The sequence below is a fragment of the Melopsittacus undulatus genome, chromosome 10 (assembly GCF_012275295.1).
Source record: "Melopsittacus undulatus isolate bMelUnd1 chromosome 10, bMelUnd1.mat.Z, whole genome shotgun sequence".
Classification (NCBI taxonomy): domain Eukaryota; kingdom Metazoa; phylum Chordata; class Aves; order Psittaciformes; family Psittaculidae; genus Melopsittacus; species Melopsittacus undulatus.
This window is the reverse complement of record NC_047536.1, coordinates 29,040,466-29,065,899: the sequence shown is the minus strand read 5'-3', so window position 1 is coordinate 29,065,899 and position 25,434 is coordinate 29,040,466. Positions and strand designations below refer to the sequence as shown.

The 25,434-nt window shown below is 44.7% G+C and overlaps 1 protein-coding gene across 1 annotated transcript; it reads left to right on the top strand.

The window, feature by feature from the left end:
• Positions 1–6,952: 6,952 nt before the first annotated feature.
• Positions 6,953–17,505, top strand: LOC101872291 (somatomedin-B and thrombospondin type-1 domain-containing protein-like). Its single transcript, XM_031046925.2, has 5 exons — positions 6,953–7,192; positions 9,408–9,602; positions 10,489–10,567; positions 12,332–12,508; positions 16,539–17,505. Exons 1-5 carry the CDS (start codon positions 6,967–6,969, stop codon positions 16,654–16,656), a joined length of 795 nt encoding a protein of 264 aa, XP_030902785.2. The 5' UTR covers positions 6,953–6,966; the 3' UTR covers positions 16,657–17,505.
• The last annotated feature ends 7,929 nt before the right edge of the window (positions 17,506–25,434 follow it).

The following is a 25,434-nucleotide window of genomic DNA, read 5'->3' as shown; positions in this document are numbered from 1 at the left end:
GCATCTCATGCACGCTTGGAGATTCCTCATAGGCAGAGAATAAAATAATCTATGTCAAAGAAGATAAAAAGTTTCATCTTCTTGTTGAGCTGTGGGTTTTTTGGAGTGAAGAAAGACCTGCTGGGAGGAGTCTCTGGCTGTATTATACATGTTCTTGTTTATCTCTTTCATCCACAAACACCAGCAGCAAAATGTCACAGGCTACAGAAGCAGGAGGCACTGAGCTGCAGCTCGAGTCAGTGAAGGGAGGGAAGGCTGCTGCTGCTGCCTGCTGCTCCTGGAGCCATCTCACAGCATGGTGTGGGCTGCAGAAGAAGCATTGCTGGAGGAGGATGCAAAGGTGCAAGGGCTGAAGGAGGAGGCAGTTGTCTGTGGAAGCAGCTGGTGAAAGCATGAGAATGGAGCTAGTTTGGGAGGAATCTGAAAAGTGAGGCACTGCTTTTGATTTAATGTGGGAGAGGGTCATGTAGCTTATGGAATTGATAGGATTTTAGGCATGGTGTTCCTTCTGCTAGAGAATGTGCCTTGTCATTCTGGATTTAAAAGATTCCCAATAATGCTCTGTGGAATCAGGCTCTGGGCCTTCACAGACTCGGGAAAAATTCCAGGTCTGATTTGAATGCAAACCTGCTCAAGGCTTTTCTTCTGCTTTGGGAAAGAAACATGTCTTACCTTGCTCATAGGGTCCCCTCTCAGGTCTCAGACTCTCATAAACTGATCCTTTATTTTCTCTTAGGAAAAGAAAAACATTAACTGAAAGTACCAGATTCAGAAAAGTTGGCTGTTTTTCTTTCCCTTCCATTGGGAAAGCAAAAGACCCAGAGAGAAAACCACGAAAAGCTTTTTATTAAAGTATTTATCTTTCCTATCTTCTAAATAAGATTTTTGGTCACTTCGAACTTTCTCCAGCTTTCATTAAAGATAATAGCGTTTTAATGAGAACAAGTTTGTTTCCTTTATGCCCTGGGGTGAGTCATAGCCCTGCTCTCTATGGAGAGGCAGTACATGATACGCGGTTTTGCAGTGGCTTTTGACAGAAAAGAGAAGGCAACACCTGTGTTCTCTGTGCATATGGCCTCATCTGAATGAGTGGGAATTCCCTACTTCTCTTCCAGCCTGACTTCCCCCATGGTCTTTTAATGCAGCATTACATACGAGAGAGGAGAAGGCAGAATAAACACATCACACTTCCCATGTGCTGGAGTCTGCTGGAGACAGTAGTTTTGCTGTATTGAGATGAAGTCTTTATCAAGGGTGAATGCTATAATGGAGTTTAAATACAAGAAGATGCTTGCTTGTTCAGTTCTAACAAGAAGGGAATTTTTTTTCTCAATGAGATGCTTTCTGGTTCCTGAGTCAATAGCTCAGTTCAGGTGTGCTCACCAAAACTCCCTTCAGTCTTAATGAGATCCCATCCCTTTGTCAGAATATAGGGCTTTTCCAGGGTGCACTTTGTTTGCAGGTGGAGTTTTGGACTGTTTGGTTCTATGTTCTTTACTTTGGGAGAAGACAGAAGAATTTTAAATACATGGGCTTGTAATCCGATTGTATTTTACATTTTCTTCCAGGAAATCTGAATCTTGTTTGGTATCAACTCTTCTCCCATGTCCCTGTGTTCTAAAAACTAGCAGATGTGTACAGAAGGGGAATGGTGCTAAAAGGTCTTTTCACTTCTATTGTAAGATCTATAAGAACACTGCGAAGGAAAGAATCACGTACAGAGTCTGAAAGTCCTCCAAATAAAGAGGTGTTAGGATCCCTGAAGATGCTTTCTTTGCTTACTGGTTTTGACAAAAGAAAATTCCACCTGAATCTTTTCTTAAAGAAGCCTTTTTTTAAGACTCAGTGATCCACTTCCTCCCTTTCCAGACTCCTCTTCCTCCCATCACTTCTTTTAACACTTTTCTGCACAGGGTGCCTTGGGGAAGCAGGCAGACAGGGATTTTAAGAAAGCTGGAGCAGGTGTGGAAGTAAATAAGCCAGCTGCTCCAGTTCTTACTATTGTTGAGTTTGTCAAAAGAAAGAAAAAGACTGAATTCTTGTATTAGGATATTTTCATACACGAGACTCCTCTTTTTCTCAGCACTGAGAGCTTGTTATCTGCCTATGTGAATTTGTTTTCATCTTGGCCTTAAGTGCATGAATACATAGTGTGAGTAGGGTGTATGGGAAACCAAGAGCACATCCAAAGCAGTGATTTCTTTTGTTGTCAAAGGCTAGCTAACCTCTCTGTGACTCAAACCACTGCCCAGGCAGCCCCTCCTGGCAGGGTGGCTCTCCAGCCTGTAGGATGTTAAGGGGACAGTTCAATGGAGATCTATAAAATCCTGAGTGGCCTTGAGAAAGTAAATGAGAATTGATTGGACCCTGTCTCTTCCAATACAAGAACTAAAGATTCAAATTAAATTAGCTGGTGTTAGGTTCAAAACAACTTTGTGCCCTGTGCTCTGTTGCATTCTGTCATGAGAGACTGGGGCCGTGAAAGTTCATGTGGGCTCAATATGAGATAGGAGAGAATGTGTGTTAAGACATGGACTGAGGCAAAGGTATCACCTATTAGGAAATCCGGGAGATGAAATTACCAGAAACATTAAAGTATTCTGGGAAATACTACTATACATTTATCCTAGCTTATATTCTGTCATGGGCATCTGCTGTTAGCCACTATTGAAGACAGATGCTGGGGGGAGATAGGTTTTTGTTTTGACTCAATGCAGCTTTTCTAGTGGGTGAATAAAAAGCTGAGCATTTACCAGCAGTAGTAACAGCTCAAATCCCAGTTTCTGCTCTTGCACTCGTATGGTTAGATCAGTTCTGAGGAGGAATAAGAGGATGCTTTGCACTAGCTTGTGCAAAGGGCATCTTTGACCTGTCTTAGGAAAAAGCTGTGCACTGAGCTTGGTTGTTGAGAGTCTGGCAGGACTTAGGCAGCAGAATCCTCTGGGTCTTGGATGTAATGAATGGCTGAGATGTATCAAAGATTTCCTGTTGCCAGGGTATGGGGAAGGGAGTTAAACACTTGAATGAAACAAACAGTAAAACCTCCTCAGGTGCATGTTCTTGAATGAAGTTGTTGAATGGCTTCAATGGACTAGCCAGGCAGGGTAAAATCCTCAGAGACAGCCAGGTGTTCCTTGCACGTGTTCCCTGCTTTTCCTGTGCTGGAGGCTTTTTTAATATCTGCTCAACAGAGGGATGGAAAAACATTCAGCAAATTGCAGTATCAGATAAGTGCGGTGAACACAAAACCACAGCAGTTCCCTTGGCCTTGGCATGAGGCCAGCTTACCCCTGTGCTGCCTGATCAGTCAGGCACAAAGCATAATGGACAGTTTGAAAGGGAGAGTTAGTTAAGAGTAATGCAGGGCAGTTCATTCTCTGTTTGGATTGATGTTGGTGGTCCTCTCCTCTGCTGCACTGTCTCCAGTTCAGGCAGGCAGGGCGTAAGAGCAAATGCTTCTGCTCAGCCAGAGCAGCAGCCTAAGAGGAGCAAGAGGAAAGGTAGGTCTTGTGTTGGAATGTAAATACTGTTGAAAATGAAACAATCTGTTTTAGAGGATGCTGAAGCATCTGCTAGGTTTCCTGGTGTTGGAGTTATGCTGCTTCTATTAGATAATTGAGTTGTAAGAAGCTTGAGCATTTGCCCCAGCTCTTCTTTGACAACATTAAAGTTTCTGAGGATTTCTCTATTTCCCTGATGATATTTAGAAGCTGAGAACGAAGCTGAGAACAAAGCTGCTCTTTGCAACTGGAATTCCTCCTGTGCACCCCTGTGCCCAGCAGGACTTACTTTGTTTAGGACCATGTGTGCCAAAACTCTTTAACAGCAGAGCCTGGAAAAGTGTGTCCTTGCATGCTCTGGGTTTGAGATAGGAAAGGCAGCAGAACACAGCACAGACTTTGCTGCAGAAATTGTTTTTTCAAGCTAGTACCTGTTCACAGCAGCAAAAGTGTAGGTGGAAATGTTGACCTTTGCCTTCTTTTGAGCAAGTATTGTTGCCACTGCTGTTGATTTACGTCATGTTCTGGAAAACTTGTGTGAACTGGTGGTGCTTCTTGCTGAATTATAATGAACAAGCAAAGCAGCCCTTGTGATAGCCTAGGAGAAGGGTTTGAATGAAGTAGCAGCCAGCTCTTCTGTGGCCTTCATGTATCTGTAGAAATCAGCTCCAAGAAATCAGATCACTTGGTTGGCTGCTTTCCTTTGATGCTTTTACAGACTTGGCTGTGACAATGGAAAGTAAAATCAGATGCTCTAAAACCAGAATCCCTTTTGTTCTTTGGGGGGAATCTTGCATACTCATAGCTCTGCTAGTTTCCTTTGCTGGTATGCACAGGAATCCAAGTCCTGCAGAGGCAAAGGGGTGAACACTTGAGAATAGGATAAATTCTACTTAAAAACCTGTTAAATCCTGCCCCAAATACTTTTTTTTTTTGAGAGAGAGAGAGGGGTGAGAGGAAGAGTGAAAGTTATGGTGAAATAATGTTTAAGAAGGGGCTGGTATTGGACAGCATTCCCCATTCCAGAGATGGGTGGATCAGCCATCACTGATTAACTATCCATAGTGAAAGTGAGAGTAAGCGTCCCTTTGTCCCTTGGAGAAGGGACTTTCCATCTGCAACATTCTTCCACCCCTCAGAGTTAATAATGGGAGCAGGAGGGCCTCTGGGAACTGGGTCACAGTGGCAGCTCCAGCACCGTGCAGCTTAATTAAGTGAAGGAAAATGAGCAAGAAGGCAGGACCCCTGTGTGTCCAGCCAGGAAAGCAGCTGTGTTGGAGCAAGCAGATAAAGCTGCATTTCTACCTGCTCTATCTAGCTGCCTCTTGGTGTTCCCAAAGGCTGGAAGACACAACCATCACTGCCAAGGACAGCCCTGTAAGCTATTCTGCTTCTGAAGCTCTCATTGTAAAATGGACTAGCCACATTTCCTGTCTGTAAAGCACGCTTGCTTGGCTCCAGTATTCTTCACGTGGACAATAGTCCTACTTTTAGGCTCTGCAATTGTCTTGTAAGAAATCTGTTGCTGGGCTTATGTGGTACAGCCATGTTTCCCTTGGCTTCCTTAACATTACCATCTTGAGCCTGTCAGGTTAAAAACCCAACCCAAACAAACCCTATAAAATCCTGTAGATGGATTCTATGTCAACCCAGAACAAGGGAGAACTGCTTGCAGACTGGGAATGTAAGATGAGCAACAAAGTTTGCTCCTAAGAGCTTTAGGTGGGAGTGGATTGAATATAAACCCTACTGAGATGTCTGGACCCAGATCCAATTTTCCTACAGCATAAGGTCAGTCAAAATTACAGTCTTTATGTGGACACATTGCATTTTAAAGCTAATTTTCATTCAGTCAGTTCTCTGTGTCTCAGAATGATGTGAAGGTGTTCCTTCTACCTCAGCCACTGTTGGCAGGGGGACTTGGAGCATGGCAGCTGGACAGAAGCACTTGGGAAACGTGCTTTGGTGCTCTGTTACTGCCCTTCTGTTAATTGCACAGGAGCTGCACAGGCCTCTGGTTTGCATTGACTAATTAGCTGAGTAATGCAATCTCCTTTTAAATGTTCTTCCTCTTCTAGATCGAGAATGAGACATACATTGATTAAATGACTTACCCAAGGTCACACAGCAAGTGACTCATTGGCAGAGGCAGGAGTTAACACCTGGTATTGTTAAATTCTTGCTTCCCAGACCCCATGGCCTCTTATTTCTAAGTGCTCTTCTCTTTCCTGTCCTGGCCCTTTCACCTCTTGCCTGCTGCAGGATTTGTTACACGTGAGATTTCCAAGGTGACAATATCTGACCACTGCCGAGAAAATGAGACATCTGCCCTTTGCTACAGACTTCTACTGACACACTAAGAAGCTAAAGTTCCTCTTATTCCTTATCTTTTTGAAACACTTTACCGTGTTCTGCCTGAGCTGGTGTGGTGCCAGGTCTCCTCTGCTCCCATGCCTCCAGCACTGCACATGATGGTGTTAGCCTGTCCTCTAATATTATTTTGTGTTTTTTTCTAGAAGCATCTTTGCTGCAGTCTCTCTGAAGTGGGAACACTCTGGCCATACTCACTCCTAGTAGAACAGCATCATCACTTGCAAAAATATCAATGGGTGGGTTTTATAAATCCCTCTTCAGTGCTGAGCAAGATGCAACATAGAATCATAGAATGGTTTGGGTTAGAAAGGACCTTAAGATCATCCAGTTCCAACCCCCCTGCCATGGGCAGAGCCACCTCATCTGTTGTGATCAATAATTTAGAGTAAGCCTGGTTGATAAAAAGTTTCAGTAAAGCCTTTAGGTTCCTAGTGAATAGTTAAATAATTGACAGGGGTGGCTCTGACCCCTCTAAACTTCTTGTGTTTGAACGTAAGGAGAAAATTTGGAGTAATTCTGTAGAGAGGCACTATAGCCAGCTGGATTGTGTTTCTTAAAAGCTGCTGTACTGGGAGTGAAGTACTTTCAGGTTTTGAATGGCTCCTGAGGTATGCTGAAGTCAAACCTGGCAAGAAACAATCTCTTATAATTTGTTTTTCACCATAATCTGTGTGATTTTTTTGCTGATAAATGCTAGCAGTGAGGAAATGATACCTTTTAGCTTTTAAGTCTGCAGAAATGGAACTATTGGATGTGCTGTCGTTAGGCGATGCCACGAGGGTTAAGGCAAAGAAACGTTGTGGTCGCGTCGGGGGAACAAGGGCTATTTGTGTGCAGGGCTCCGGTGGCTGTCGGTGCGCCGTGGCACACAGGCTGTGACTGCCAGCGGCCGGCCCGGCTCACACACCTGCCCGTGTACGGCGGCGTGCACCGGGCTCTGCCCGTTCCGAGGCACCGTGCGCGCTGGTGGCATCGGGGCCCCGCCCGGCCCGTGCAGCGCCGGGGCGCGGGGTGGGCGGGCCGGCTCCTTCCCCTCAGCGCCCACACCCAGCGCCTTTAAGCCGGCGGCGGGGCGCGAAGGCTCCGTGCCGCCATGGCGGGCTGCCCCCGCTGGGCCGCCCTGCTGCTGCTGCTGCTGCTGGCCATGCCCCGCCGCACCTCCGCCGGCTGTGCCGCCCGCGGGCTGTGCTGCCCGGGCCGAGACCCGGCCTGCCTGAGCACCGGCCGCCGGCCCGACGGCTCCCACGGGCCCTGCTACTGTGACCAGGCCTGCGCCCGCACCCTCGACTGCTGCCATGACTACACCGAGGCCTGCCCAGGTGAGTGGCCGGCGGGGCTGTGGCCGTCTCCAGGAGCGCTGGCTGCCTTCAGGCTGCCTGGCTCCCGGGAGAAGCAGGAGGGGAAGACGCGGTGCAGGTGGCTGAGGAAGCGATGCTGGAGACAGTGCTCCTCGCCCGGGTTGTGGCACTCAGGGATGTGAGGTCCCCAGCAGCAGGTACCTGTCAGGACACATCAGGATGCAGTGTGCTTGCACAGGGTGGAAGGTGAAACAGGACGTTTCTTGTCTTGAGTCAGAATCTCCCAGTCCCTTTCCCTCTTGTGGATTGAATTACTGTGGATAGGATCAAATCTGCTGCTCCCGTTAGTCCCTGCTTCCCTGCAAAAGGCATCAACATCAGCGGCCACAGCGTTTGATGTGGGCACTCAACAGCAGTGCCCATGCAGCTGAGTGCTGGGGTCCCCTGGCAGTGCTGCGTTTCCCAGGGGCACAGCAGCACTCCCTTCCTAAATGTCTTCTGTTAAAGTGTGGATGTGAATTATGGAGGTGAGTTATTTAACAAGTGGTACAATCTCTTATTCCCTTCCCACAAACAGCATCCTCAAAGTGTCTTACCTGCTCACATAATGCTTTCTTTCTCTTTTTTCAAACATGCATAGCTGTGCCTTAGCACAGTTTTGCTCTAGGCACATAGGCTGATGTTCCTATGATTTAATTGCATTTTTTTTTCCATTCAGGAGAGAGCTGGAAAATGGGTGGGAAATAAGTTTGTTGCAAAGTGCTTTAAAGAAGCTGTGTCTGTGAATGAGGACAGGCTGATGGGTCTGCAGACCGACTTCCAAGTGCAGCAGGGAGCATGGAATTGGTGCCCACGGGATCCTGTAAACCTGCCTCACCTCTGTCCTGGTGCAGGGGTACAGTGTGGCTGTCCTGCTGCTGGGACTGGATGCCCCATTGCCTTTGATATCAGAACATGATTGGGTACTCCTTCAGTACCACTCTGTCCGAATCCTATTGCTCTCGGCAGTCATTAGGGATAACAGGGATAGGCAGGGAGCCCTCGTGTCTGTTGTTCATGTTATGGAAGAGTAATAAAAACGTGCTCGCAGGCCCTTGTTGTACACTGTGAGGAGCTGGCAGAGGGCAGTCACTGGTCCCTTTCTGTGCTGGGTGCCTTGGCAGCAGTGCCAGTGTCCCAGTTGCAACCCTTGCTGTGCTCGCCCAGCCCGGTGCCATCCTGTGGCTCACCGGGGAATAGCAGCGCCTTGCTTCCGGAGCTCAGGCGGGGAAGCTGAGTTTGCACAGAATGAGGTATTTCTGTGTTATTTCTTGTGATTCATTGTGCTGGATGTAGGGAACCTAGTTCTGCTTTGAGTTGTATTGCCTTCATAGCCTGGCGTTGTTTTGGTAGTTTTATTTCTCCCTCCACTGAAGAGTTACTTTAATAAACTGACCTGTAACGCAAAATATTAAGGAAAAGGCATTATTATCTGACACCAAACAAAACTGGAGAGAGCAGAACATTCCAAATACATCAGATGCACAAAAGGATCATAATGTTGGGTAGCCTACAGTCTTGTGCACAGGCTTTTATATTTTTGTGGTGCACTGCTGCATGTAAGAAATGTCTCAATTACCCAGATAATTGATTTAATACCTAATCTTTGAATAGGTTAAAAAAGCTGCTTGCGTTGACCTTAGAGAAAGAGCAATAGCATTTGAAAGATCTTCCTAAAGTTTCTGAAGACAAGGGCAGTTTCAGTTGAGGTTAATGCAGTTATTAGGGGTTATCTGTGTCCCATGGGACAAGCATCAGGGTGTTCAGACAGGCTGGGATTCACAGCAGCATTTAGGAGTGTATGTCTCAGTAAAATCAGTGAGGCACAGGCTTTTGAATGCCTTTGTAAATTAGAGTGTGAATGTTTGTTACTGTAAGATGCTGGGCATAGGGGCTCTTAATGGATTTGACCTCATCTACTTCTAAAACTCTTCTCAGTTCACCCAGTGCAAGTCCCAGTTTGCAGGGGAGGCTTGCAGTGGTGTAGGAGAGGGAGGTGACTGGCCCCTGGATGGTTGGAGCTTCCGGGCAGGTAGTTTCCTGGTAGCAGAGTGTGCTGGGTGCTGCCCAACACAACTGTGAGACACCTAAGGAAGTTTGTTCTGATATATATTGAAAAGTGTCATTTCTGGAGCAGGCATGTCACTGTTGTCAATTCTGTAACATTCCACATCCCTGGTTGTTACTCTTCCTCCAGTTATCCCCTGTGTTGTATCTCAGTGGAGTGTCTGGAGTGGCTGCGCAGAGCCTTGCAAGACAACATACCGTGTTCGGAGGAGACACATCATCCAGGAGGCCAGGAATGGAGGAGAGGCATGCCCTCCTCTGGAGGAGAGGGCTGGCTGCGTGGAGTACTGGACTCAGCAAGGAACAGAGTGCAAACAGTCCCTGAGTAAGTCCCCTGAAAATGTAAGTGTCTGGGTAATCAGGGGGAGGACTCTTGTTTGGGTCAGCAGAGCTGGTCTTTCTTCACTGTATTTGAAAAGAGTCGTTTTCAGACAGCAGCATGTTTGCTCTGGGCCTGTCTGGTATAATAGAGAGCTGAGCTTTTCACACAGAGGCTTAGAGATGTCCTTCTGAGGACAGTATTTGAAGGGAGTGCCTGCCATTTGCTGTGATCTGCTGTGTTTCAAAAGTGAAATATTACAGGCCTGTTGTGATCTCGTGTATACGAGTGTAAATCTCTGGCAGTTTAAGTGGGTGTGGAGCACTTTTTAAATGTATTTTTAAAATTTTAAGAGTCACCTGCAAAAAGTCATGAAGGAGCAATACCCATCAAAGGCATGATATGACTTCTCTGCTCTGGAGCAGAGTGCAGGCAGAGGAGACCTCCAGCTAGTTTCTAGAGACAAAGCCTGATTACAGTTTGTTCAAATCCAGTTTTCATGACCATGTAGTGAGTTTTAGAAGAACTGCTTGTGATTTTTACTAGTATTTTGAGGTCAAAATCTGTCCAGTCTAGATGTTGGCTACAACTGACTCCTTCAAACCTGTTTAAAGTTGGTATTAAGCAAATATTGTCTCCCTGTGACAATAGGCTGTGTCTGCTTATGCTGCTCATGCAGATATCTGGCAACAAACAGATTCTTTTTTCAGTGAAATGGTTGATGGTCATGGATAATATGAAATATGAAAATACAAAGTTACCATTGTTTTTATGTCCTGCTGAAGATAAAATCATATGACATTAAAGGCAAATCTTGACTGTTTTGCAAATGTAAACTGCCTTGGTGTAGTATTGCCACTTACACTATGTACTCTCTCTTTGATATACACAGTCCCAGCGTTAATAACAACAGGAGGGTTTGGAAAAGCAAGGAAAAAGAGAGCTGCAGCTGATGGCAAGGAAAGAGCAGGGTAAGTTGGAGGCTCAGCACAGGGGCCCAGTTATACTCTACCTTCAGTGTTTCTCTGGTTGCAGTTTTCAGCCTAGCTTTTTGCTAGTCATAATTGGCATTTCCCAGCAGAAGGGCAGCACTTCACTAGAGGTGCTGCTCTCCCCTCAGTGACAGCAGTATCTATAGTGTGTCTGAAGGTTGTGGGTCTGCCTTGATGTAAGGCCAGTACAAGACTGAAATTCAGCTCATTGTTCATGGCATCACTGCTGTTTAAGGTTGTGTGATCAATCAGCCAAAGACTATTCACTTCAGCTCTTCCCAATGGGCAATCTGCAATTTGCATTTTTTTTAAATAAATGGGGTAAATTCACAAGGGGCAGAGTTTGCTATGTTATTGCATGGGAAGCACCTTTCCCATTTCAGCTCCCTTACTATAATACTGCCTGTTTTCCTCTGCAGCACTGTTGCACAGCACAGGTACAGACAGGGTTGTACAGAAAGCTCTGTTGCAGTTTACTTTGTGAGGCACAGCCATCTCTGTGTTGGCTGCTCTGTGTCCAGCCTGGTGTCTCCAACACATGGGAGCTGGCATCAGTGTTCCCTGTTCTCTTCTTTCCCAGTTTGGGGTCATCACTAACAGTGACACATTGGAGATGGGAAAGGTTATCTTCCACAGTGTAGCTCCTTGTACACAGCTTTGCAAGCTAGATGTTCCTAGGGGGCTCTTATTGCAGTCCTGGTGTTTTCTGTTTCTTGTTGAGAGCTGCTGTTCCTGTAAACACTGGGTGAAGTTTCCCAGAGCTGCTCTTGCAGCACAAAGCAGCCATGCACTTGCTGATTGATTTCCCCATGTGCTGTTGTACATTTAAGCATTTCCCCAGTGCATGAGTGCATCCATCCTCCTCACTTAAGTGTCTGAAGGGAAGAATATCTGTTCACCCTAAGCCTCCCTTGGTCTCCTCATTAGTTGAGCCTTCTTGCTCTAAAATTCAAAAATGTGAGCACAGCTCTATTGCGTGTGTATTCATCCTTGCTGTCCTTCCCTCAGATAAGACAGGGAAGTAAACTGCTTGCATGGTTCAGTGTGCTCCCTGAAGGTATTTGGAAATCCTCGTGATGATTGAGACAGAACCAGTCTAGACTAGAACCCTTGGCTTATAGATGATTACAGAACTTCTTGGTTTTCCCCTCCAAACAAGGCCAGTTCTTTTGGGCTTCCATCTTTGGGTTTGGTTAAAGTTGGAAGCACAGACAAGTCTGAGCAGGGCAGAAGTGCTATATGATCTGATGGTCCTCCCACTGGAATATGACAACCTCACTCTGTCTTTTAGGAGGGAGATCATCACAAGGAAAACCTCTACAGACCAAATCTCAGCTCCTGTATCACGTTGCTCCACAAAATCCATTATAAGTAACAGAGCAGATGCTAAAGTGGTGCAACAAATGGATACCAGACTTGGAATCAGAAGACTTGTCTGTTGTGTTTTCTTGGCTTTAGTGAAATGCTTGACTAATCTGTGTCTCTCTTTGTAAAAACAGATGCCAGTAATACCTGATGTTTTTTGATATTTTAGTTGGAAATACCAACAGAGTAGGTTTAGTTCCCATTTAACCTTGTCACAATGCAGGTACACCATATGTTCCGAGTTTTATAACCTTGTGTGTGGCTTAATTTGTATTTTTTTTTCCTTAGTGATCTGTGGTCACCCAGTTTATTCACCCAGTCCTGTGGAGGTCTCTAATCTGGTTATTGAGCTAACCTACTTGGTTATCTTGGTTGCAGGTACTGTGTTGAATTCCAGCTTGTGGCCATCACTCCGGGGTGCTTGCACAGCCACCATTCGTACACTCACTGGATGCAGTACCTCAGGGAGGGACACACTGTCTGTGTGGAGTGTCAGCACCCAGCTTTGGACTCCAGAAGTCTACATTGTTATGGGGATGGCAGTGGAAGCAAAAAGTAAGAGGTTTAGCTTTTGGTTTTGTGTAAAATTTTTCATTCTTCTCTCTTGATCTACTTTTCCCAGTTTCATAACACACAGCACAGCTCTCTGGAGCACTGTAAATATATTATCTGGTCTTTGTTCCATACCATGTGTTTCTTGGAGAGATGAAATGACCTGGTGAAGCTCACATAGTAAACCAGTTGCAGAACCAGGACTGAAGTGTACCTGCGCTTAGTCTGCTAAATCTCACTGACTTTTAAGTGGTATACTTGTGGAGTTTTTTTGTTTTAAAGACACTCCAGCCATGCTTCTAAGGTTAGCAGTGCTGTCAGGTGTCAATAATACCAAATCTGTTTCTGATTTTTAAGCACTGGGGATTTTATTTCTACAATTGATCCTTTATTGGTGTTTCTAGTGAGTGGCAGCTGGCTCAGGCACTTTGGGGTATGTGCTGGCACCTGAGGCTGAATGGAAGTACAGTTGAATCTTTGTACTTTCAGCATCTTCTCCCTGGAAAGCTGAAGAAGCTTTGGGGTGACGGTGACCACACAGCTTGTACATGCTGGGCATACTCCAACACAGATGAAGCTGTGAAACACACCTGTGGTAGAGCCAGCAACAGAAGAGTTCTGGCTCCCAGTCCTCTGCTGTGGTCACTGGAGGCACAGTTTCTGCACTGCTTTTATCCTGATACTTTTAACCCTATTGCTAGTTTATTAACTCATCCCTGCCTGAGAAAATCATTGTCCATTATTCTAGGCGGGAATATTTTTGAAACTTATATAAATGTTGAAACAAGCACATTCATTTGAATTAGAAACTAAACTAGGATTGTCAGGCCTCAAGCACACAAAGTATTGTACTACCAAGACTGCCAATAATGACCTTTTTAGACACCTTTTTTTCAGGCTTTTAGTAAGAGGAAGTCATGTTAGAGGCTTTTTCTTCCCTGCCTCAGCTTGTTACATGCAAATGTTCCAAAAGCTTTAAGATGAAGAAGAAAATATTAACTGGTGTGGCCAGGAGTAGCTCTTACCTGCGTTCAACATATAAATAATTATAAAAGCTTACAGTAATGTTATTTTACTAAAACCCTGGGGCCAGACAAGAACATCAGATTAAACAAAATAAAAAATGTATTCAGGAATTCATTTCCTTATTGGGCTGCAAAAAGAGGAGGCATTTTCATTCACCTGATCTCATGAACAGCAATATACATGGAATGGAAGCACAAAGGAAATGGGACTGTGCCCTTTAGGAATAACGATCGGATTGCCAGGTGCTGGCAGGCTTAAGGCTGGAGATGGGTAGTGATAATGGAGTTGGGTGGTGACTGGTTCACTGAAGTCAGGACTCAGCCCACATCTCAGCAGATAGTTTAAATCCATCCCAATTGAGCAGAGCCTAGAAATAGTTCCCAGAGCCTTGCTGGATGTCTATAAAATGAACTGATGGATCCATTTTGTTATAGCCATGTGAAAACCAGCAGAAAAGCCAACCTTTGACACAGTGAGCTTTTATCCCTCCAGTGTTACTGCCTATAACGTCAAATGAAGTCATGCCTCTGTCATTTTCAAGGCTAGTATGAGCTCTCTGTGTTTGTGCCAAGCTGAGTGTGTGTTCACTTGGATTTATTGGCAGGGGAGTTGCATAGGCTTGGAGGACAGGTAGGGCTGGCCTGAGCAGTGGACAAAGTTCCCATCTGCAAAAGGCAATGGAAATGCACTTTAAGGCTCCTTGAAACAGCAGTTCTTTAGCAGCTTTGTCAGAAATAAGTGACTGGCAGGTGGAACATGAATGATACCTCTGATCTGCAGCTGCCCTGAGAAAGAGGATGGTGCCAGAGCCTAGGATGCAGCATGTGTTGAGGTTGCCCAGATCCGCTCAAAAGTCTCTGGCTGTGTACTTGGTTCACCCTCACTGTGGATTTTTTGCTGGTGTAACTCTGCCAGGAGATGTGGAGAATTCGTGGTGGCCCCAGGGCAGTGGCGATGCTGCTGACCCCAGCTCTCTGGGGCTGCTTGGCTGGGGCTGTGTGTAGAAGCATTCACAGCTGCTGCCGTCCCACTCACACCATGCCTGTGCTTTGCTTCTCGCCCTGTCAGTTCGGCAGCTTGTGCCAGCATTTAGTTCCCTGAGATATTGTTCCAAGAGTGACTCTCAGGAAGGAAAACATCTGACAGAGTTTATTTTAAACTCAGCAATGCTGGTATATTTTGGTGAGTATTTCCTAATTATGTTCTTGTGTCTAAGTGGAGTCTGGCTTTATAAATGCTCCAAGTTAAAGAGAGATGCTTGTTGTCTGTGCCTTCCACCTGTCTCCTACTCTGTAGAAGATGCTAGTTCATTTTAACACCTGTTATACAAGTGCAGGAGGTTTACCAAAGTCCTTGGTTTATGGCCATCAGGTGAGGGCACTAGGAAAATCTCGCTTGCATTGGCTTCTTCCTTCTCGAAGGTTACGAGATTAAACAAGGCAGAGCATTGAGCTAGGAAAGAGATTTTTTTCATTTTGGATCATCTTCTGAAAGATCTACAAATAAAGCACAGGCTTGACATCTGTGGAATTGTTACTCATCCTGTGTCTACGAGTATCAGTTGCTCTTCATCATCTGGAGTAAGATGTAGTGGTTGTAGCACAAGCATATCCAGACTGCAGCAGTTTATGCCCATGCTTATGGGGTGGAGGGGGAGAAAGGATGCTTGATTTATAGCAAAGTCAGTATTTGCCTTCCCTACTAGCAAGATGAGAGTAAGCAGGTTTAGCTTATGTGTTTAAGTAGCAAAGCCCTTTAAAGGTAAAACTGCATCCCAGAGCTTTGAAGGATATGGGACTGCTCTGTTCACTGCCTGCTTTATCTGGGATCTTAATCCTCTCTGTGCACATTCTGGTATTTTGAAATGACCCCAAGCCAAAAGAAAAACACAGTGGGCTTTCTCCAGCCATGTGTGATGCATAAACCCCTGCTCTGGAGCATGACATCTCATTAAACCAAGGGCAGGTTTGTCTTTTTGGAGCTAGATCAATAATTCCAGTTTCCACAGAGCTATAAAACAAGCAGAAGCTAGAGGTCTGTTGGCTATTCTGTGGGCAGCTCTCTGCACAGGGCAAGAGTTGATCCAGTTGTGGTATTTATACTTCTCCAAAGGTCAGGGCTGGGACACAGTGATGTGAGGAATTCCCTTAAACCACTAAATGCTGAAATCTGGCAGTGCTATAACAAAATTTCAGTTTCTGTCACTGACAGGACAGCATTGCTTGGGCAGGCACTGATTGTGGAAAGTGGCCTGTGTATCTGCTTGTTTTAATAAGATATTTCTCTGTTCAGTTCTGATCGATGTATTGATGGCAGAAAAGTGGTTGGTTGGTTGTCCTCTGCTTAAGAGGCCTGTGAATAGCGTTGTTCCAGCACTTGTGGGTCTGGTACCTCCAGACAGCTGCCATCCAGAAGTTGTGTTACTGTGTAGCTCTTAGCAGAGTGAAAAAGCTTGGGCAAGTGTTTCACTAATGTGGTTATCCTGAGATGCTCATGTCCCTGCACTTGCTCACACAGACCTGTGCTGTGTTTATTCAGCATCTCGATGGCAATGGGTGGCAATAGAGCTCTGCCTGCTGAGAGGGAGCATGATGTTATAAAGAAAAATGGAGAAAGAGGTGGTTTGCCCACTTTGCAACCTGTCAGGTGTTTCAATACAGGTGTTGTGGGGATGTCAGTGTGCTTTGTGAGCTGTTGCATGCAATGCTGAGCACCCCAAGTGGTTGTTTCTGTCAATCCTTTTAGACTTGACATCTATAGTATGTGCTGCTCCGGGTTCTTCCAGTCCAGTGTTCCTAACTGTGGCTTTACTATAATCCTATGGGGGTCACTGTGGTTGCTGCTTCTTCACAGCAGTAGAAAGGCAGAGTTGAGTTCATAAAGTGAAAATGGATGTTAGAAAACTAAATGGGATTTACTGGGTGATCGAAGCCAGATTTAAGTACAAGTGACAGCCCTGCAGTGGAGCTGCAGCACATTAACTTCTCCCCTCTTATGACTGTTTCAGGAATCAGCTGTTGCACTGGCAGGCAGTAGGGAACCCTCACTGCAAGGGAACCTGGAAGAGAATTCGCCAGCTGGACACTTGCTCCTGTCCTTCTGTTCACAGCTTCTTGTTCATCTAACTTCTGACAGTCTCAGCAAGCGAGTGCTGTGATGGCTTGTCTGGCATCTGCATGTGGCAGCGGTAGGAACCACATCCAAAACAATGACTTCTCTATGTCAGAGGCTATGCCTCTTAACTTGAAGAGGTTTCTGTCTGTACTGGCACACCCTGTATCCCTTCTGTCTTCTGTGTGTACTCCTTGGTTTCCAAAGAAATGAGGCTGGCTGTGAAGTGCTGATCTATTTGTGCCCACCCATCCCTGAGAGAGGCCTGTCTGACCCTGATGACATCTTGCAAATTCCCCCTTTTTTGAGATGAACAAGAATTCACCAAATATGAATAAGGACAAAAAATTATTTATGAGCCCAGGGCTAATTGTTATTTTTCTAAAGTCTCAGTGAAGAATCAACAATGCAAAATAAATTAACTCAAGTGCCTTCTTTTCATGGCAGTAGCACTTCTTCATGGATGCTTCCTGCTTGTACTTGTATATGATTTCCTTTTGTTTTCACCCTCACTGGTCTAATCATTTCATATTGATCCTCAGTCTTACAGAGGGTTGACGGTTGATCTTGTGCTGCTGAGATAATGGTAAAACGTAGCAATGAGCCAGTTCAAATCTGTGGGAATAGAAAGTATCAGGGATAAATTGGACTTGGACTTAATGTTTCAAGGAGCATCTCTGAGTTGCCCCAAAATACAGTGCAGTCCCGGGGCTCTGAATTGAAAGTCATCCCAGCTGCACCAGGAGAGCTAGCTATAGCCTTGTATTTTTGACTGGAAAATATTTGAAATATTTTCTTTATATTCTGCTGATTTATATTCATACTTTTCTATAAAGGAAAATAAAAGAGACTTGGAGATGTTCTCCCAGTGTGTATCTGTTTTATTAATCTGTGTACTTCCATCTCTTTAGTTCCTGAACCTGCCTAATTTGTTCTAGCCAATCTTGCAGCTGAGTCCTCTGCTCCAGGAGGTAAGACTAGAGGAAAAGTTGCTGCTGTCCAGATGCAGAACTTACAGGTGGAAGTCCAGCATGATGACCCACCGCTGTGCAGAAGTGGATGTGGTATTTCTTTTAATATACACATACTTCTGAATCTGCTTAAACAAAGTTACAGAAAGGACTTGTACTTTGTGGTAGAGCACTGCAGTGGTGAGCATGTAGGTAATTAGATCTGTCAAAACACAGGTGAGTGGCTGGGGGTGGTTCTAGAAGAGAGTTTTAATGCTCATGTCTGTCTAGATTTGGATTATGAAACTCATTTAGTGACCATATTGAGGATCTTTCATGGATGTACTAAAAGGCACATGCTTGAGATGCTCAGAGGTGTGTGTAGCATGGTGATGAGCGGTCAGAAAGCGCCTGATGCCTCTTAGCCAGCACAGTAGTGATTTGAGAGCAGGGCTCTGCTTTTCATTGTATGTTACAAGCTGTCTCTGTGGATTAATGACTCACAGGGGGGTGATGTCATCCTAGAGTAACCAGATTTAGAGAAAAGGAAAAATAAAGGCTTATGCTTCATCGTCTGACATAATCTGTCACTAACTTGTGGCCGGCTCAGGAGTACTTGCTGGTTTGTGGGCAGAGGAATGTGATCCTCTGAGTGATGGCTTAGGAATAAATAACCATTGTACATCATTTCAGTTTTGCAGAGTTTCTTTCAAGCTGGAAGCCAGTTTCATTTTCTGGATAGAGATATGTAATCATAGTAGCACTTATTCATTGGAAGTTTTTCTTTGTCCTGCAGGAGCCCTGTGTTAGGCACCAGGACTGTAAATAGGCAGCTGCTCGTTTCAGGAGCAGAATGGAGCCAGCTATTGGAAATATTTTTCATTTTCAGAATCTACCCAAACTTTTGACAACATGAAACCCTGCTCTTGTCAGGTGCTTTCAGAGTTAGGTACTGAAGCTGTAAAATTTGCTTAATAATGCTTAAAAAACCGAATCTTCTACAAGTTGCGTTCACCTCTGTGCCTGTCTCCTACAGCATCAGAGCCAGTCAGGTAGGAAAAGGCGGTATTGCTAAGTTATAAATGATAGTCAAGTGGGAAAAGCCTTTATTGTCATCAGTGAAATGATGTAGCACCTTAAAACACCTTAATTGCAATCCCATTAATTTACTGACTACTTAAGTGTTAGCTGTACTATATTTATGTGAAAGACTTTTATTAAATGTACTTGCTGTCAGATATTTAGTCCTGATAGATATTTAGTCAATCTGTTTGGCTGTGAACCTTTCAGGGTAGAAGACTGTCCTCTTGCTTCAGTGTCTGGAGAATAAGGGAGACTTCAGAGAGGTTTGTTTGATAATGCTTGGTCCTATTCTGGCAGAAACAGCAGGAAGCTTTAGCCAGTTTTGGTATGAATTTGATGGTTAGGGATTCTGGGGAATCAGTCTCTTGAGAGAAAGTAGCTGTGAGAGTTGAGAAGTTTGAGAATAGGCTGCTCAGAAATAGTATTCTGGGTCAATTTATTACAGAATCTGGGCTTGACTATTCCTTGAGGCTCAGGGTAGGGTTGCTAAAATGCATTTTAGATTGACTGAAGCTGCTTGTGAATTCATGCCAGGTTTGATGATTAGTCCTTGTAGATGGAGACAGAAGAAAGAGAGGGATTTAGAAGTGATGAAATGTTTTTATACTCCTAAGTGAAGTGTTTTGATTTTTTGATTTTGGGATTTTATTTCAAGACTGAAACAATCTGAGTCAAACAGAATATTTCATTCAACCCCCTCATTGTTTTCAAGTTTCTCTTTTGTGGAAAATGCTGGAGGAAAAACTTCCTTCTGAATTGATCAGAATGATGTATTTATCAATAGTCTTCTCTTCTAGGCCCTGCTTGTGAGACAGCTGTGATACTAAGTTAGTAAGCACAAAAAAGTGTGTTTCTATGGCCAGTGACTTGTTGGTCAGGGTTTTCTCTGCTGCCGCCTCATCCCTGAGGGCTGACAATATGAAGTCCTAACAAGAGCTGCAGATGGTGGCACGGCAGGACTTTCGCTTCTGTTACCATAGCCTGGAGATGCAGGAGTAGGAAAGAATTAGCCCCCAGGGGACCCTTGTAGCAGCTATACTTCTACACAGGTTATGTCATTTGATGAAACAAGATGTTGCAAATGTCTCAGTGCATCAGCACATCCTAAAAAGGGCTGTACAGTGTCCTGTCTTCACCTCCACACCTTGGGTGACTGGTCAAACAAATCCCATCGATAAATTCCTGGGGAAAGGAAGCAAAGATGCAAGTGCGCATGAGCAAGAGTCAGCCTTTTTAGTAGAGAAATATAATGAAGCTGTCAGGTCACTTTCTCTGCAAGTGAAGATTAGCTCATGGTGTAGACACATATTGGGTCCTGCCAGTTTCCCTCTAGGGGCTTTATTACCATTCATTATCATAACCTCCATAATTTCTAGTGCCTGAGTTTTGGGAAAGATAAGACTATTGGAAATCCAAGGCAAAATGTTCCTGAAAAATGGCTTTGTTCAGTAAACAAGCAAGGCAGGCTCGCAGTGAGGAAAGGCTGTTCACTGAAGATGACAGCCGTTCCCATGACAACACTAAAAACCTTTCACCATTGGGTATCAACAGAAGAACATCTCCCACAGCAAGTACATGAAGCCAGGAGCTTAGTCCTCATCTTCCATAAATCATCCTGTTGGGCACCGATAATAAGGAACTGCCAGTTGTGCACACGCAGCTCTACCTTCTAGGCACCAGCCTGGCTTCAGATGAAGAGCAAATAAAGCCAAAGCACCTGTAAGCTGGATTTATGTAAAAGGAAAATTAAGCTCGACTGATGTTCCTGCACTTCCCTCTGCTCTCCAGCTGAGGATCTCAATTTTTAATGATGAAAAGCTGAGCAAAAAATCCAGGCCATTTTACAAACTGCTGAAGAAGCCATGTGATTTTCCCTGTTGTAGAGAAATCTGTCATTGTCATGGGATGGAGAGAGGTGGAGGCCCTGGGTGAATTCTGCTTTTCTTTACCCTAATGCTGTAGTGTCCAGCCTGGGATTCAATAGTTGACTTCTGCATTTGAAACAGAAGGTGATAAAAGACCATTTGTTACCATGGGATCTTCATTAGACCTATCAGTTCCCTGTCTGTCATGGTACCTGGGATTGCAGTCATCTGAATGTACAAGGATCTGTTTCCTTTCTTAATGAGAAAACCCTTGTACATTTGAAAAAAAAAAGAGGTAAAATGTGTCCAGAAAGCTCAGAAACCAAAGTAAAGAAAAAGAACAGCAACAAAAAAAGTAATTTTCTGAAATAGCCTGGTTGCTTTTGTTGAGCACATTCTTCTTGAATGGTAGGAGTTAGCAATACTTCCCCAGAAATGAGACTGTTCTGTTATCTTTAGCTTTTCAAACCTATTTTTCTTTTTTATCCTTAAGCCTTTAAATATTGACTCCTTTTATTCCTTTTTTTTTAAAGGTTTTTTTAAGTCAGTTCCAGTTATAACATTAGTTGCTTGGTGATAGTTGTGATACTGCAAGTGGAGGAGTAGAGGTGAGAAAGAAGAGTCTGAACCAGCAGAGATTATTCTGTTCTGTAAATATGTCTCCTGCAGCTTAAAACTACAAACCCAAATATTAGCAAGAGACTTTTTTTTCCCCTTTCATTTTTAAACACTCTGGTTTCTCCCATTCTCAGGGTGGATGAAACACATTCACTTCTGAAGACTGTTCTATGTGTTCTGCAAATCACCACCTCTTTAAACCCACAGGGATATGCAGGGGTTTCGGGCTCTGGTCCATGGTACTCCCAGTTGCTCTTGTACTGTGGCACATGCGCACAGCTCGCTGTGACACTAGTGGGACTGAGACGTATTCAGGACAGAATGTGCTTGGCTGCATCTTGTAAACATCTTAAATTGATATGGGAAAGGGTGAAGGTGGAACCATGGTGAAGTTTGCCCATGACTACTGATAAATATCACAATATTAGCTTTTTTTCATGAGTTCAGGTGCAGTGTTGGACCCCATGATCCCCCAAAGCCATGAGCTCCACACCCTGGTTAATGTTGGAAAGCATACTACAGTTCCCAAATGTTCAGGATCAAAGAGCTGATCCTGTGCAGAGGTCAGCATCACCATGTTTCTGTGCATTGTTTTTTGCTGTTACTTGCTGTGCTCGGTGCTTGTTTTACTTGTGCTCTGTTGTGACCTTTCCGTACTACTGATTGTGTGCTTTTGAATTACTGGAAGGGTGTTGCAGGTAGATGACAGTGCTAATGAGTTTTCACCTTACTCCACTTTCATAACAATCCTCAGACCAGCTAACCAGTTCTTGATTTATTCCTTGTGCCATATTTAAGCCATTAACAGGTGGAGCAAAAGCTGTCTAAAAGATGGGAGTTGGTCAGCTCATTCAGTGGGGGGCAAGAGAGGTTCTCTTCCCCCTCTACTCTGCCTTGGTGAGGCCGCATCTGGATTATTGTGTCCAGTTCTGGGCCCCTCAGTTCAAGAAGGACAGGGAATTGCTTGAAAGAGTCCAGCGCAGAGCCACAAAGATGATCAAGGGAGTGGAACACCTCCCTTATGAGGAGAGGCTGAGGGAGCTTGGTCTCTTTAGCTTGGAGAAGAGGAGACTGAGGGGTGACCTCATCAGTGTTTACAAATATGTAAAGGGTGGAGCTAGGCTTTTTTCAGTGATATCCAGTGATAGGACAAGGGGCAATGGGTGTAAACTGGAGCATAGGAGGTTCCACGTTAACATCAGGAAGAACTTCTTTACTGTAAGAGTGACAGAGCACTGGAACAGGTTGCCCAGGGAGGTTGTGGAGTCTCCTACGTTGGAGATATTCAAGGCCCGCCTGGACAAGTTCCTGTGTGATGTACTCTAGTTTACCCTGCTCTTGCAGGGGGGTTGGACTAGATGATCTTTTGAGGTCCCTTCCAACCCTTGGGATTCTGTGATTCTGTGATTCATTGGTGAAAGCCAGTATGCTCTGGCTTGCTTAATCCTGTGCCTTGCTGCTCATCCACAAGCTAAGGGTGATCTGTGAATGCTCAGTGCTCCTGTTTGAGAGCACGAAGTGTGACTGGACATCTCCCCCCTCCAAGGGAGAGTGTGTCTGTATCCATGTGGTCTCCCCTCAAGCAGCACTTGTAACCCAATTCAGCATCCTGGCTGCTGGGACAAACAATGGGATGTAGGAGACCATCTCCAGGAAACAGTTGTTGATTGTGTTAGAGGGATACTAGCTGGAGAAACTGGGTTTCTCTGACATGACAATAGGATGCTGTTATTTTTCTTTTCTCTAGCTCTGTTTAGCAGCTGGATGCAATATGGAAGCAGATCCCTGAAATGCTTCAACAAGGAGAGTGGCTTGAGGCTCGATTTCAATTCAAGGGGATAAATGAGTGAGTAGTTTCACAAGCAATGCTCAGGCACAATGTGAGTTTCCTCACCCACCTCTTGCCCTCAGCTCCCTGCTGGGGACTGTGTTTGTTTGGGCACAGCAGTGTGGAAATGCAGCCTGTGATCACTGGTGGAAAGGGCTGATCACAGGGAGTTATGAAATCCCACAGTCATGGAGCTGGTGTTCTGCTGGGCTTTTCCCCCTTGGTTTGTCTGTTTAGGGTGACAGGGACATGGGTTCATGTGCTGAGCTCTTCTGCTTGCTGTACTCTGAATATTGATGTCTAATATTTGTAGGATTTTTTAGGAATTGTTCCTAATGAATTTAGGAACAAAGTCATAAGTCATTCATATTTCTCAGGCAGGAAAAAAGCTTAAATATTTCCAAGAAAAGCACCACTGTTTATTATGCTGGCTAGGCTGGAAAGGCTTAGTTACAGCGTGTACTGAAGACTGACAGCTAACCCCAGAAGACATAAGCACAACAAGCCCCTGGAGCACAGCTACCACCCAGGCAGCACACTTGTATGCAGGGGAGTGCAGCATAAAGCTGCCTCTTTTTACCTCTGACAACTAAATATATTGGAAAGGAGCTGTGCTGTGAGAAAGGGAGAGCCTCCAGGCTCTGGGGGGAATATCAGGGCTTTATGCAGGAACAGGTTCCCCTAAAAATTAACTTATTATCAGTTGGGAGGTGACAAAGTGAGTTGCAGTCTCCTCTGTACAAAATTACCCTTGGTAACCATAAGCCTGCTACCAGCATGGGTCTAATGAAATATTAACACTTTTGATCTAAGACACAATTTCTTGTTGCTGTCTTCAGAGCTGCCTGGCTGCTAGGAGGCACGTGAAATGGCCCCTACGTCCTGACAGGGGCAGGGTGTTATTGGCAGGCCAGAGAAAACCTCCCTGGCAGGCTGCCGCCCTGTGAGACAAGGCTTGATAGAAAAAAGGCAGGAAAAAGAAGGAAGTCATGGAAAACAATCTGCAAAATCTCCACCTTCTGCCGCAGAAGAGTGGAGCGTGAACTGCAGGACCTGGTGAACATAAACATCTCGGCTTCCAGCCAGCCCTAGCAGTGCCCCTGTGTGCTTCACAGTCTTCATTACCCACTTACACCGCTTCCTTATATGAGCATTTTCTTTGCAAATACTATATACTTGAAGAACACAGAGGCAAATCAGTTTTGTGTCCTATAAACCAATGTTCACCCCTGCTTTGTTCCTCCAGTCATTGTTTTAATAATCCAGTAGATATTTACCTGGGTTTAGCTTTTGAAGCTCTCAGTTTTGATGATAAAATCCTTGAACTAGTGGAATTTTTAGAGCAGTTCTTAAGAGCAATTTCCTTGACTTAAACAGGACTGCCTACACTGGTAAAGGTAACCATATGTCAGGTATCAACAGAAGCACAGGTCCGTCTTTGACAGCATCTCCCATGCATACAGCCCTGGCTGGTGGCAGCTCAGAGAAAGAGCCAGATGCCCTTCCCGAGGGGCCAGAGGTAATTAAATCTGAGCTAGCTCAATTTTGAATTTAAGTGGTCTCTACTTGCCAGCAATAGTTCAAAATTTGTATTACTCTTAATCCATAAAGTACTGGGCAGAATTTACTGTGTACATCTCATATCATGTATGGAGCAGCTGGCCTGCAAGTTAGTAGTAAACTCAACGGAAGGATTCAGAATCCAGCTGAAGGTGGGAAAGGAAAAGCTGTATGTGAGCTGGGGTGGGGGGCTGGTGGTACAGGGCACCTCCCAAGTCTGTCCTTGCTTGGCTGTGCAGCTGCATTTATCTCTCCTAATGGTTCCTATCATAATATATGCTTTTCAAGAATAGCTGTGATTTTTGTTTAATTATAATGTGGATGGGCTTTTCTTTTTTCCTTCAAATGTGAATTATGCTCAGGGTTGATACTGCTCCTTGTGAACAATGGCCCTACCTGTGTGGCATGATGAACATCTAACATCAAACCTTTGGTGCAGTTTTACAGGGCATGTGTGGTGGTTTCTCTGGCCTATCAGCTGCATGGCTTAATTTCTGTGTCAAACCACAAACAGACTGATGGAAGGAATGGAGCTTTGGATTTGAGCATTCATTCAGCTCCGTTAAGGTTTATATACTTATTTATTTGTACATTTAGAATTGCAGTATTAATGGTGGTTAACAGGTTTCCTGGAAACAGAGATGACATTTAAAAACCAAAGTACAATGAAATTGATGTGATTGTGTGTATCAGAGAAAGGGAGTGCTTACCATAACTGGAATAATAATTGATATTACTAATGTAGACATTGACATGTCATGTCAGTATCATTATAACATCGTTACAGCTGCCCTGAGTTGGAGTTCGAAGCATATCACCTGCATCCTTGAAGCAGAAGGGAGCAGAGCTGGGGCTGAAGCAGGACAGCACATCTGCTGACTGCCTGGT

What these genes read in the sequence shown, in the direction of transcription:
- LOC101872291 (XM_031046925.2), top strand. Translation starts at nt 6,967, where the DNA reads ATGGCGGGCTGCCCCCGCTGGGCCGCCCTGCTGCTGCTGCTGCTGCTG. An exon ending in AGAGTGCAAACAGTCCCTGA is followed by an intron (nt 9,603 to 10,488) that starts GTAAGTCCCCTG and finishes TGATATACACAG; the next exon opens with TCCCAGCGTTAATAACAACA. An exon ending in GATGGCAAGGAAAGAGCAGG is followed by an intron (nt 10,568 to 12,331) that starts GTAAGTTGGAGG and finishes TCTTGGTTGCAG; the next exon opens with GTACTGTGTTGAATTCCAGC.